We start from the raw sequence: 14,090 nt of genomic DNA, 5'->3' as shown, positions 1-14,090 counted from the left end.
AGTTTTCACAGTCCCTACATCTTTTAATAATGAAAAATGGTTTTTAATCCTCAACTTCAAAAAATCTCATACCACACCCTTCCTCCCCCTCGGAAGACGAAACATCTTTCGGCTTTCGGAAGATTAATACCATCGTTTGTGTTGTTAATTCAAATCATTATACTACAATCAAACGTATAAGGAAGGAGGTACCTTATCCGTAACACGCCTCACCTTAGCGACTAGATGTACTTAAAGATGACGTCCTTCCGGTCGTCGGTGGTTTGCAGCTCCAGCGTCACTGGACACTGCAGCCAGTTGGCCAGCAGCTCCTCGCAGTAACCGATCAGGAAGTACATCTTGCGGGCCGTGATGCCCCGCCTCAGGATGGCCGCGACCCGGACGTGGTTGTGCTGCCGCTTGATGATCACCTCGGACAGGACCAGCCCGTGCCAGGTGCCGGTCATGAAGCGCCGAATGAAGTCGTCCTCCAGCATCGTTTGCGACGGGCGCAGTTCATCCTGCAGATTGGCTGGAACGAGAAAACATCCGCGTTTGGATTTTTTTTTCAAATCGATCCCACATGTGGGTGGTTTTTTTTTTAAAAAAAAGGCACTTACAGGTATTCCACGAGTTCCAAGCCTTGCGGTGGCCAATCAGATGGGGTGGGTTGGCCATCTCGTAGGTTAGCGGCCGATCCCCGCGGGTTGTGATTTTGTACCGGCCCGATTGTGATTTGGAGCAGGCTGCGGTCAGGTGAATCGACCGGCGGAAGCTGTTGCCGGGAGTGAGCTGGAGCTAAAATAAAGGTCAATTATTATAGATGGACAATAGCTACCCGGAATCGGAACGCACCAATCTAATCGAGCTTTTTAGGAGGTTCATTTTAGTGAACACAAATCGCGGTTTTCTGTATACGGGAAATGCGAACTGGATTTTTATGCAACCATTGAGATGTTTTTTAACTGCGAGCGGCAGCAAAGATCGATTGTTTTGGTGTTGTGTTTGGTCGATTTTTTACTTGTTCGTCGATTTTCAGGGTTGTATCTCTGTAGCATAATGGAGGAACAGTACAAAAGAAAAGGGAGCATTTGTGAAGCGTTCATCTTATTGGGATTGGGCCTGCTAAAAAGAATAAAGCCTGCTCTTTACTCTTAGGCTGATGTCATGCTGAAGCAACTAGCAACGCGACCTACAACGCAACGTTCACACGACTAACCAGCTCTCATTTGATCTCCATGGAAATCGCGCAGACCTGTCATACTGGTCGCTTTGTGTAGCGCGACCAATCTGATGCCAATGTGTTTAGTAGCGCGACTAGTAGGAAATCCAATAGGAACATTGTTTTTTCTCGATTTGAAGCAGTGATTCCGGGTTTTAAGCACAATAGTACGAAGATCTGTCCGAACTTGTGATAATAAACTAAAAACTATCTTAATCGGCGAGAAAATTTTCATGAATTCTTAGTTCCGGCAAAAAAAACAAGGAATTTTGTCGGTTCAAATTTCGGCATTCTTGCAATCCGGGTCGTGATTTGATGAGTTTTTGATGGCTCCGGAAAGAAAAGAGACGATTCAAAGCATTATCAGATGTAGAGAAGTGATGATTTGTAGGGAATTTCAAAGTGACAGGTCGCGCCAGCATGAGGCTGATGTCATGCTGAAGCAACTAGCAACGCGACCTACAACGCAACGTTCACACGACTAACCAGCTCTCATTTGATCTCCATGGAAATCGCGCAGACCTGTCGTACTGGTCGCTTTGTGTAGCGCGACCAATCTGATGCCAATGTGTTTAGTAGCGCGACTAGTAGGAAATCCAATAGAAACATTGTTTTTTTCTCGATTTGAAGCAGTGATTCCGGGTTTTAAGCACAATAGTACGAAGATCTGTCCGAACTTGTGATAATAAACTAAAAACTATCTTAATCGGCGAGAAAATTTTCATGAATACTTAGTTCCGGCAAAAAAAACAAGGAATTTCGTCGGTTCAAATTTCGGCATTCTTGCAATCCGGGTCGTGATTTGATGAGTTTTTGATGGCTCCGGAAAGAAAGGAGACGATTCAAAGCATTATCAGATGTAGAGAAGTAATGATTTGTAGGAAATTTCAAAGTGCCAGGTCGCGCCAGCATGACATACCAATGCCATGCAACGCAATCTTATTGGAACGTTGCGTTGCGTTGCGTTGCTAGTTGTTTCAGCATGACATCAGCCTGACATACCAATGCAATGCAACGCAATCTTATTGGAACGTTGCGTTGCGTTGCGTTGCTAGTTGTTTCAGCATGACATCAGCCTGACATACCAATGCAATGCAACGCAATCTTATTGGAACGTTGCGTTGCGTTGCGTTGCTAGTTGTTTCAGCATGACATCAGCCTGACATACCAATGCAATGCAACGCAATCTTATTGGAACGTTGCGTTGCGTTGCGTTGCTAGTTGTTTCAGCATGACATCAGCCTGACATACCAATGCAATGCAACGCAATCTTATTGGAACGTTGCGTTGCGTTGCGTTGCTAGTTGTTTCAGCATGACATCAGCCTGACATACCAATGCAATGCAACGCAATCTTATTGGAACGTTGCGTTGCGTTGCGTTGCTAGTTGTTTCAGCATGACATCAGCCTTACACAGATTTCCATAAGAATGACAGCTAATCGGAGAGAAATTGGAGTGAAGGCTATTTCTCTCTCTGTTTAACACACGAGAAATCGTATACCGGGACTGCGAGCGCGCCCATCGCCCATATTATCTTATAAAATTTTTATAATTTCGGTATACCTATCATGGAGTTTTCACAAAAATCGTGATTAAATCACAAATTTTGTGGAAAAAAAATTATTTTGCTGTTATCCATCGGTAGTATACCGGGAGGCCTAATAGTTTCAATCGTAGCTAAATACTATTTCAATTACCTCAATCCGTGCCCACGGAAGAAGTCTAAATGACTTACTATTTTTGAAACGGTAATCGTGTTCAATTACCGTAATGGAAATTTTCATTAATAATTTTCTATCCGTAAGACTCAGCCGGCACATGGAGGATGAATTGGATTGTTCCGAAATAATGAGGAAATTTCTCCTTTACTCATAGGTCAATCAGTAATATAGTTTTAGAGTAAGAACTATAATAATAATATGAAATCTAATGATAAATTTACCTCTCAATTCCTATGTTCACGTTATTGCGTAGAAATAGAACTTGTTGTTGTTGTTGTTGTTATATTGTTGATTATGGCTTGAGGAGCGGGGCCTCATATCGCCAGATAAGAAATAGAACTTATTCCGCCCGCAATGAATAAAACAACACTTAACCTCAACAAACGGGTTCGGAAAACAGTTCTCTTTATTTCGAGGTGAATTGTACCGTTTTGTTCAATGCAATCAAGGTCAACTTCACTGCGCTACGAGGTAGCTTACCTTGAAGAGGTAGAAAGTACCTCTTTTGAATTATTTTTTTCTAGGTGAATTCTACCTTTTTTATCGGCTCGATTCAGGTAAACTTCACCTCGTTGTGAGATGAGTTCCACCAAGTTAAGGTAAAAGTCTAGAGTTTGTCTTGATTAGGTCGTATGAGCCACATGACTTGTTTCGAGAAAATCGCTGTTGAAATTTTGAAACACATTTTTAATTCCGACATTTAAAATATTGCTCAGAATTATCTGAAAATTTCGTTTTCGATACTTAAAAAGAAGATTAATATGTTCGTGTATTGAATAAAGGCATACATTTAGTTGTTCAAGCAAACATGCACATACAACCTTTTGAATAGCGCAATTGGTTGAAACGTCGTTTTGCATATTGAAAAATAATATCATTAAACCTGATTTCATTTGTCCTAAACTTCACTATTTCATTCGAGTTAACTTGTTTTAGGTACCAAAGTTCTACGTGGTTCTACCATGATTAATGTTCTTATGCATATCTGCACAATTACTGGCTTGTAATGTGGAAGTTTTTTATGTAGCAGTTTTGAAAGCACCTTCAAATGAAGCAACAGAAAGACGACTTACTATTGAACACCTGGAGTGTTGTCTGGATCCCCGTTGTGATATGTGCACTACTAGTTCTTCGACTTCTCCGAGTTGCAAAACAATCTTGGGACTTGGGACGGATCTTGCTCAAGACTCGACAACTGCTTCGCCTACATTGCTCTGCCAATGGAAAATCTCCTGCAGCAGCCTAGAATCGGAGCCAAGGGGGCTGCTTGCATCAGGCATATGTATTATACTATCGGATTGGGCAACTGGTTTCTACCTGTGCCTCTGATAACTGTCGTAAATTATCCACTGCCACTGTACTGAAAGATTATGAACATGAAAATTTATCCAGTCATATGAATTATGCTTCCAGAACTTACCTAGCAACAGCAACGAAAAGATTTATTTTTATTTTTTTTTTTTTTAATTTTTTATTGGCTTTACCTCTATAACATAACCGGCCAAGTGTTGATTACTGTTCTACTTACATGTCTATTTCACATTCAATTACAAAATTAGCTATCGTTTTATATAATTCAATGTCTTTCTTTTTTAGTATCAAATGAATATCGGGTGGAATTCCTTTTTTCATTAAAATTCGCCAAATAGGTCTACGAAGATTTTCAAATCTGCTGCATGCGAAGATAATGTGATCAGGATCTGCGATGGATTCGCCACAACTACACGTAGCATCCAATAGGATACCATTCCTAGTGAGATGAGCAGGGAGTCGTGAATGATTTGATATTAATTTGGAAAGGATTACAATTTGTCTGCGGTTGAGATCCAAGCTACTAAACCATGGTTGGAGCGAAACGTTAGAGATGATGCTGTGACAGAAACGTCCTTTAGTTCCTGAATTCCATTTTGCTTGCCATTTGTGCATTGTTGTACGCCGAATCGGAAACTGGATGTCGAATGATGTTAAAATATAATCTGCTGTACCACCATTGATGCACGCACTTTTCGCCTCTTGATCTGCCAACTCGTTCATTGGAATACCTCTGTGAGACGGAACCCATATCAGATGGATTTCGTACCCCATTCTTTGACCTTCAAGAATGGATTCTTTTATATCGTACCAAGCAACGGGATATTTTTGATTGATGTTGATTTTTTGCAGGCTCGTGAGACAACTCAAACTATCGGATAGAATAATACACTGAGCAACAGGAAGACTTACGATCATTTTCGCAGCATGCCTGATTGCCAGAAGCTCTGCCATATAAACGGATGCTTTACTGTCGAGTTTGATCCCTTCTGCAGGTGTTCCAAAGTTATTTACCACAGCATAACCTGTGCCTTGAATATCTTTCGACCCGTCAGTTGCCAAGATTTTCGCGTTGGCATACACTTCCAAGAGATAGTTTGACACCAAATCAGCTGCCGATGAGTTCTGGTGTTCTAAACATAACCGTTTAACAGTGAGATCAATGGATATTTTTGTTCTTACAACTTCACGGTTGAACATGTAGCATGGGAGATTATTTAGAGGCTGTTCAAGTGGAATGAATTCGTTAAGCATTCTTGTTGCGCGGTGTATTCCCGTAGCCACTAAGCCACCGTCCAAGATCGGTCTGGAATATTGTCGATGCCAAGAAAGGAGTGTCGCTCTTTTATTTACAAAACGCATGACCGCAAGTTCTCTTCTTTGTTGCAGCGGAATAATACCAGCCATCACTTCGAGTGAACCTGTGTGGGTGGTTTTTGTGGAGCCCAAACAGATTCGAATTCCTGCCCATTGTAGTCTATCCAAAATAATGGCTTCTTTTTGTGATAACTCCGTCATAAATATGGAACCGTATTCCAATATTGATCTCACACATGACTTAAAAATAACTAACAATGCTGCTGGATGTGCTCCCCATAACTGGCCCGATATGCTTCGTAAAAAGTTAAGATACGGAGCTGTACGTTTCTGTACCTCTCTAATATGACACGACCACGACAGATTTCGTGTGAGGTACATGCCGAGTAACCTCAGGGATCTGACGTATTCCAAAGTGCAACCGCCGATATTTATTTCTGGAGGATTATCGCATTGTTGTGTCGAGATCAGGAGGCACTTACATTTCGTCGGCGAAAGTTCTAACCCAAGGTCGAAAATATTTTCCACAACTATATCCACTGCCCTTTGGAGAGATTCGCAACTATGCTCCAGTGAGGTTTCTCTTACAGCAATTGTTGTGTCATCGGCGTAATTTACGGTTATCACATCAGGAGGGACACTGTTGATCAATCCACTGATCACAACATTAAAGCATAACGGACTTAGTGGAGATCCCTGAGGAAGGCCTTTCCACGTTGTCCTAGATATTGAATCTAATCCACTCGAAATGCACAAATTCCTTTCTTCAAACAGATGGAAGATACTTTTTACTAGACATTCAGGGACTGTTAATGAGCGTAATTCGCGGACCAGAACATTAATTTCCACGTTGTCGTAGGCGGCTTTGATATCGAGGCTACATATCACCACATGCTCTCTTCTTTTCAAAGCTAAGGAAGCTTCGTTAATCAGTGGAAACAACGCATCCATTGTTCCTCGTCCTTTCCTAAAACCGTTGATAGCTGAAGGGAACAGGTTGTTGTTTTCGATGAAATGTTCTAGTCGATCTTTGATTATGAGTTCATACACTTTGCGAAAACATGAAGCTAACGCGATTGGACGAACAGCAGAAGGAGAAATCGGATCATGGCCATTTTTAGGAATCGGTACAATTTTATAGGTTTTCCAGCTTTCCGGAATTCTTCCTGAAGCAAAAATTTGGCAATAGATTATTCGCAACTGACTAAGCGCCGCCCATGGGAGACGATTTATGACGGAATATGGAACACCATCCAAACCAGGAGCCGAATCTTTACCGGTTTTCAAAACAGCTTGAATATCCGATACTGAGAATGGAAAACCAGTTTGAGAGCAACACGAACATTGTAGAAAAACCGGGGGTGGATTTTTGGCAGATGAGGGAGCCAACTTGTCCAAAACATCGTTGGCCAAATTGTCCGAAATTCTGATGTTTTTTGATGGCTCTCCGCGTCCTTTGAACCTTCTGGCCATCCTCCATAAGGTTGTGAGGGACGTAGAACTATCACAGCTATCACAAAAATGTTGCCAACTTTTCCTCTTCTTCTCGCGTACCAAATTTCTGAACCTTCGTTCTGTATTAGCGTACCCTTCGTAAGCTTCGGTTGACAGTTCCCGTTTCCAAGCGCGGAAAGCAACTCTGGTGGCTTTCTTCGCTTCTGTTAGCTCTTCGTCCCAATAGGGTTGCGGTATTCGGCGGGTGTGGTTCGAGTTTACTGATGGGCAGGACCTGCGCAGTGCTTGCCAAATCAGCTCAAAGAAGACATCAAAGCTATCCGGTTCTCCATTTTCGACGAATGATTCCTCGAGGCTTCCGGCAAAACGTTCCCAGTCGATTTTTCGAACATTAATTCCAGAGTAGAATTTCATCGCGCATGTAGTACTCGAATGAAAAACTATCGGAAAATGATCGCTTCCATTTGGTGAATCCAAAACCTCCCAGTCGAAGCACAAACTAAGGCTCGAAGAAACCAGCGTGATATCAATTGCGCCCCACGACCGGTTTACATCAAACCTAGTTGGCTGACCGTTGTTGAGAATGACGAGATGAGATGTTTCGATGGCTTGATGAAGACGGTCTCCACGTATGTTTCCATGCTCGCTTCCCCATAGGTGATGTTTTGCGTTAAAGTCTCCTCCAATGATGCACGGTTTCGGAACGGTTGATAAAAAATTTTCAAACTGAGTCTGCGATATGTTGGCTTGCGGGTGTATGTACACAGATACAATAGTGATCAACCCGGAGATGTATTTGATCTGGCAGGCAACGGCTTGAATATCCGCTGGCAGTGCAATAGGAAATGCTATGGGATTTAGTTCTGAACGAATCGCGATGGCTACGCCCATCGAGTTTCGTCTGTGATCTTTACGAAACATGGTGTGCTGCGGTAGATTAAAGTTTGTGTGACTGTCGAGATGTGTTTCACTCAAAAGCGAAATATTGATATTATGTGTATTTATGAGCTGGATTAAGGATGAGCGTTTACTATTTATCCCTCTACAATTCCATTGTAGACATTGCAGAGGAACGGTGGTTGTTAAAGTGCTTGGTGTGGTCTTTTTCATAATCTGAGATTAGCAAAATAGCCTTTCATTTTATCACTAACAACATCTGAAATTCTCTCCAAAACCATTTGCTGGATTTTTTGTCGAGTTTCAATATCTTCCTCAGGAACTTCCAGAGCATCTGCAACGATATCGATGACCTCAGTAGATTCAATCGTCGATCGGATCGAATCGCAAACCCCATCAGAAATGTTAACTTCAAGTTGGGGAAGCTCATCGTCCGAATCGACATTATAACGACGTTTGCTGGAAGGATTAGATCCATTCTTGTCAACATTATTTGTTTGGCAAGCTACTGCCACGGTGGATATTGTTGTTGGTTGAGAGATGATAGGTAGTGAGTTTGATGAATCATTTGAATTTGTTCCACAAAACCAATCGACACGTCCTTGTGAAAAAGTGTCACGCCGCTCTTTATCGGTTTTCTTTTTTTGAATTATTTTCGGACATAGCTTGTGATCATTGGCCCGATGGGAGCCTAAACAGTTAACGCACTGTGGCTCACTATTTTCACACGCATGATCTTCGCCGCCCACTTGATCCAAGCACTGATTGCAGCGTTTAGCACTCTTGCATCCTTTTTTGTCATGTCCCACACTGAACCTCGAAAATACCCAAACTTGAGAACTTTCCCCGCCAACCCGAATGAAACTCCCTCCCTACAGGTTTGGCTATTGGTGGCATAGCACAAAGTTAAGCTCTTAAAGGAGAACTTATCCCCCAAAATCTGATACCGCAATAAAATGGAAATCAAAATAAAAAAAATATCACCAGGTACAGGAATCACACCCATACCTGCAATGGCTTTGCGATTACCATCTCAGTATGCTATCCGCTCGACCACCGGAGAGTTGTTGAGAGAGGCAGCTACATCATCGTATATGTGAGACTTTCTGCGAATGAAGCGAGAATAAAAGTTATCCCCCAAAAAAAACAGTTCTTCGCTTTGAACTTACCCCCCAAACCTAAATCTGCCACGATGGAGGTAACAGAATCAGATGCGCTTACAACCAAAAACCCCCCAAAAAAACAGTTCTTCGCTTGAAGGACAAGTTTGGCTTATTGGCAAGCTGTGATTTTTTCACAAACCTAAGTTGTCAATCTTGAACTTAGGTTTGGCGGGTGGCAGTTCTCAAGTTTGGGTATTTTCGATTTTCAGTGCAAGCGCCAGCAGTTACCACACTGGCGGACAGGATAAATGTATTGCTTAACAGCATAAAGCACTCTATTTAACTCGATGTGAGTAGGTAAATTCTGCCCAGCGAAAGTAAAAATCACCGTAAACAGGGCTTCCTCTTTATCATCAGCCAATTTTCTAAGCACACGACGAGCATGAACTATCTCCGGGTTATCAACTTGATTCGACTTGCGTTTATCGTAAGCATTAGCAAACTTCAATTCTTCATCACAAATATCCGGCTCAATATAGGCTACCCCCAGACACTCCACCAGCCGTTGGGGGATAAAAAAACGCACTTCATTTGAGGTACCGATGCCTGCTATTTCATTAGCAGCATCCCTCGATCGCATCAAAATTTTCATTTTGGTTTTAGAAACCGGCATAGCACGAATAAAATCGTCACCAAATTTCTTCACCAGACTTTTAGCAATCTTCGCAGCAGATATATTCCCGACATTTGTTTCAGCCATAACGAGATATGGCCCAGCATAATTTTCGTGATATTTCCGTACTCGAACTTCATTTTTCGATGACCTTGGTGTATCGTTGTGGGTCATTGCACCGCTCGACAATAGAGTGTGGAAGGAGAGAAGAAAAATAAATTAGATTTCAATTCAGCTCACACACACGATGTGCAACGTACCGTAGTTCAAACGAGACTGAACGAAAAGATTTATAAAACTTTGATAAAATAAACCACTTTTACAAACATTTTCGTTTAAATTTCTTCACTTTGGAACAGTTGGTGCCGCGATTTCGGCGAAAATGCAAATCGTCGCAAAAACCAACTAGCCAAACAGTTATTTTACGTCCTTTGGCTACACGGCAATTCAGTGCAGCGCAAAACGTCGTTAAAACCAAAATGCACTCGAAAATAAAAAAGTCATTATACGTCTTAAATTAAAATCAAGTTATTAAAGTTATTTATTGATCAAATGAAACCAAGTTTTTACTTAAAATAGAAAGCATGTTTATCAAAATAACTCAGTTTTGTTTATATTGGTTCATACGACCTAATCAAAACAAACTCTAGAAGTAATCATTTTGGATTTCACAAATATTCACCCCTTTATCTCGATAATTTTGACCTTTTTACTATTTTCCGTGTATCATGGCCCATGGGGTTTTCACTGTATATATCGTATATATATAACGAAATCGTTAAGAGCAAGTCCAATGGTGTTGGGAAAAAGTGGTAGGAATTTTGACGTCTGTAGCACAGATGGGAATTTTTCTATCGTGAAATATAGACCAAAAATGTTTGCCGTCCACCGGTGTGATAGAATACGAAGGTATAAAATCGAAAGCAACCAGCGATGCCAAGAGAATTTGCTTTTCAGTAATTTTACTGAGTTTTTGTATTTTGAATTCACCGTTTGAAAATTGAAATCAAATTCATTTTACTTGATCATTAACTTGAAATAGTAGTGTCCATATGAAAATTTTATTATTTATATGTATGAATAAGTATTGTTCAAGTTATAATGCATTCAAATATTAAACTATATTCTGCAGAATTAGGTGTTTTGTATTGGAGTGCATTTGATAACACGAGCTGATCAATGTAGTGAATCTAAATTCAAAATCAAGTTGAATTTAATCAACCACCTGAGACGCGCTACAAACAACCGTCCGAGTTGAAAGTCGTTAGCAGAATCCCGTTAAATTTTCTATTTTCTTGTCATCAAGAGAAGAGAGCGTTTCTCTCTTCTGTTCATACGCTTATTTTTATTTACATAACTATACATAATTAATCATGAACCGCAATAGGTTTGTTCATTTCAAACATTTTCTGCTTCTATTTGTCTTTCATTCGAATCTTTAAACATATTTTAGCAATACCATTAATTAGAATAAGTTATTCACTTTTGTACTTCTATTATTCTTTACATCATTCCCTACATTACCCTTCGCCTCTATACCTATCTGTAAAACTAGGTTTCTACATTGACCATACTGACTGGATACTCGATTTCGTTTTCTGGATAATATTTTCAACAGTACGCTATATCGATTCCAGAGTGCGCGCCGATCGATTTGAAGAAATGCTACCCCAGTTAGGAAATGTCACCCAACTTTAAAAAAACAGACAATTTCTACGATTAAACCAGACTTAACAGGTACATTTTCCTACAGGGAATTTTTGTCACATTTTTCAGGTTCGCAACCTGCCATCGGTATTGTGAACCTACAAATTCTGACAAAATAAATTAGACATAAAATGGTTGAATTTTTGTTCTCAGTGTCATGTCAGTGTGGTCGGTGGTTTCTATAGTCAATTCACGAAATGCGAATAAGATTGCCTCAAAGCATTATTTCCGATTTCCGTAAACTTTTAATCAAATTTTAATTTTTGCATACCTAATTTAAGTTTACAAGTTTTATAAAAAATTGTATACATTTCTTTTCGATTATAAAATATTATTCGTTGCATTGAAAGTGATGTGACAAGTGATGTTTTGCAATCTTAGTTATCCGTGCGAAGTATAACCAAATGTTATAAAAACCTTCTTTTTAAATTCAATCGACAAGTCGCACTTCTGTCGCTGTGCGCAGTTTAATTGAGTGTGCCGTGCGAAATATCAAAACTGAATCGATTTAAAAAAAAATCGTTTTAAGAAACTCGTGGCGGCGAAACCTAACCGTCGAAATCGGAAATGTCGACGAGAATCTTCACCAGACTGGGTCCAAGTGAAGATGCTGGCTCCGGATCGTCAACAGTGGAGGTCTTTTACCACGACCATTAGTCAGTAAGTAAGTAAGTAAGTATAGATTTCAGTATGGGAACCGGAATCCGTCATTACTTAGTTTCCTTCGAATCAGTATCACAAATGAGATCACTCGAGATAAATCAATGAAAATATGTAATCTGCAGTTTTCGAAAAGATCACGTAATCGCTTCTAGCATAACCATAAAAAAGGATATTTTCCGAACTATGCAACATAATCGAACGGCTGCCTCCTTCATTCTACAGGGATTCTTAACTACATCCGCATCTTACAAAAGAATTAAACTATTATATCATTTCAATGTCCCTATTTTGGCACTACTTTAAAATGTCATGTCACATAATCTAGTTTTTCGGATTATACATACACAGATTAATCATTTCAAGTAACAGAGTAGTAACTCAAATAAATTTATGTATTCAGATGACTACAAATCTCTTAAAATTCAAAATTTTGCTGTCGCCTCGAAATTTTCTAGATTATCGGAACTGAGTAGCACAACGACGTGCAAATCACCTGAAAATCTTCGAACTAAACCCTGAACTATCCGTAGTTGCATTTTTTTGGGTTCTGTGTAGATTTTGAAACCGGTTCTTGGTTTTGTTTAAATGGAACCAAAATGCGCAATATACTAAATCATTAGCATCACGAATTTCCATACTATTGAAAGTAACACGACAGATTCTTTTAAACTTTTCTGTTTTTTTTTTTTTGAGAAATTCGAAATTTATTCTTGGTACAACTAAATTTCTTAAGATTGTACTTATTTGCTATTGTCGTTCCTGTTTGTCCAATTATTTTGGAACAGATTCTTAGCGTTACACGTGATTCGAAAACAACTCAAAACAGATCAAAAGTAATAAGTTCTTATACTGTATCAAATATCTAACAGAGGGTTTTATTCCTTTAATAACGTTTATGCTCAGTCAGAGGAAAACCGCCAAGGGTCGGCATCAAATAATCCTTGAGTAAGTCAGCAATGACTCAGCGTACCCGGAAGATAACTTTTAAATCGTTCGGATACATTCCGCTGATTATTTCCCTCCGGAGATAAAACTGAAAACTTTATAGATCAGTATTTTTCTCGATTCTCAAGTTTTCCAGAACCAAGTCGCAAAATTTGCATATTTCCAGCTCATTCAGATGTTCAAAATCCATTTCTAAGCGTCACTTAGTTCATCCGGATTACCCGGTACCAAGTCGCAACATGAATTCAATAACCTTTATCATCTCGACTATTGGCGTCACTGTAGTTCTCCGGATTATCCGGAACTCAGTCGCACAATAAAAAAAATTACTCTTCACGGTTCTCCGAATATCTCGGAACCAACTCTTGGCGTCACTCAGGTTCTCCGGATCATTCGGAACCAAATCGCACGAAAAATTCAACAAATTGCGTCACTTTGGTTCTCCGAACAATCCGGAACCAAGTCGCCCAACGAACTAACCAGCTTGTTTAGTTCCGACCGAAAGCAAGCGATAAAACTATCCTTTACCCTATTTGGTGTCTGCTGAAAAAAAAAGATTTATTAACACTTTCCCTACACTTCACTAAACTACCGACTGCGCCATTTGTAGTGAATCTAAATTCAAAATCAAGTTGAATTTAATCAACCACCTGAGACGCGCTACAAACAACCGTCCGAGTTGAAAGTCGTTAGCAGAATCCCGTTAAATTTTCTATTTTCTTGTCATCAAGAGAAGAGAGCGTTTCTCTCTTCTGTTCATACGCTTATTTTTATTTACAGAACTATACATAATTAATCATGAACCGCAATAGGTTTGTTCATTTCAAACATTTTCTGCTTCTATTTGTCTTTCATTCGAATCTTTAAACATATTTTAGCAATACCATTAATTAGAATAAGTTATTCACTTTTGTACTTCTATTATTCTTTACATCATTCCCTACAATCAAGTTTTTCATCTCTTCCTTAAACTTTCATTTTCAAAGTGATAATTAAGTAAGTGACAAATAGAAAGTAGTAGAAAGTCAGACACATTTCTAATTCCATAAAACCGTCATTCAAATTCAAAATAAAAAAAAACTTTTATTAAAACCAA

General features: G+C 39.7%; 1 protein-coding gene across 1 annotated transcript; it reads right to left on the bottom strand.

The window, feature by feature from the left end:
• Nucleotides 1–135: 135 nt before the first annotated feature.
• On the bottom strand, nucleotides 136–983 carry LOC129739454 (28S ribosomal protein S24, mitochondrial-like). The gene is made up of 3 exons (XM_055730910.1): nucleotides 835–983; nucleotides 600–777; nucleotides 136–511 (listed from the first exon to the last, which is right to left on the bottom strand). The coding sequence occupies exons 1-3, from the start codon at nucleotides 862–864 to the stop codon at nucleotides 222–224; spliced, it is 498 nt and encodes a 165-aa protein (XP_055586885.1). The 5' UTR covers nucleotides 865–983; the 3' UTR covers nucleotides 136–221.
• Between the last annotated feature and the right edge of the window lie 13,107 nt (nucleotides 984–14,090).

This window comes from Uranotaenia lowii, chromosome 1 (assembly GCF_029784155.1).
Source record: "Uranotaenia lowii strain MFRU-FL chromosome 1, ASM2978415v1, whole genome shotgun sequence".
NCBI lineage: Eukaryota > Metazoa > Arthropoda > Insecta > Diptera > Culicidae > Uranotaenia > Uranotaenia lowii.
This window is presented reverse-complemented; position numbering and strand designations above follow the sequence as displayed.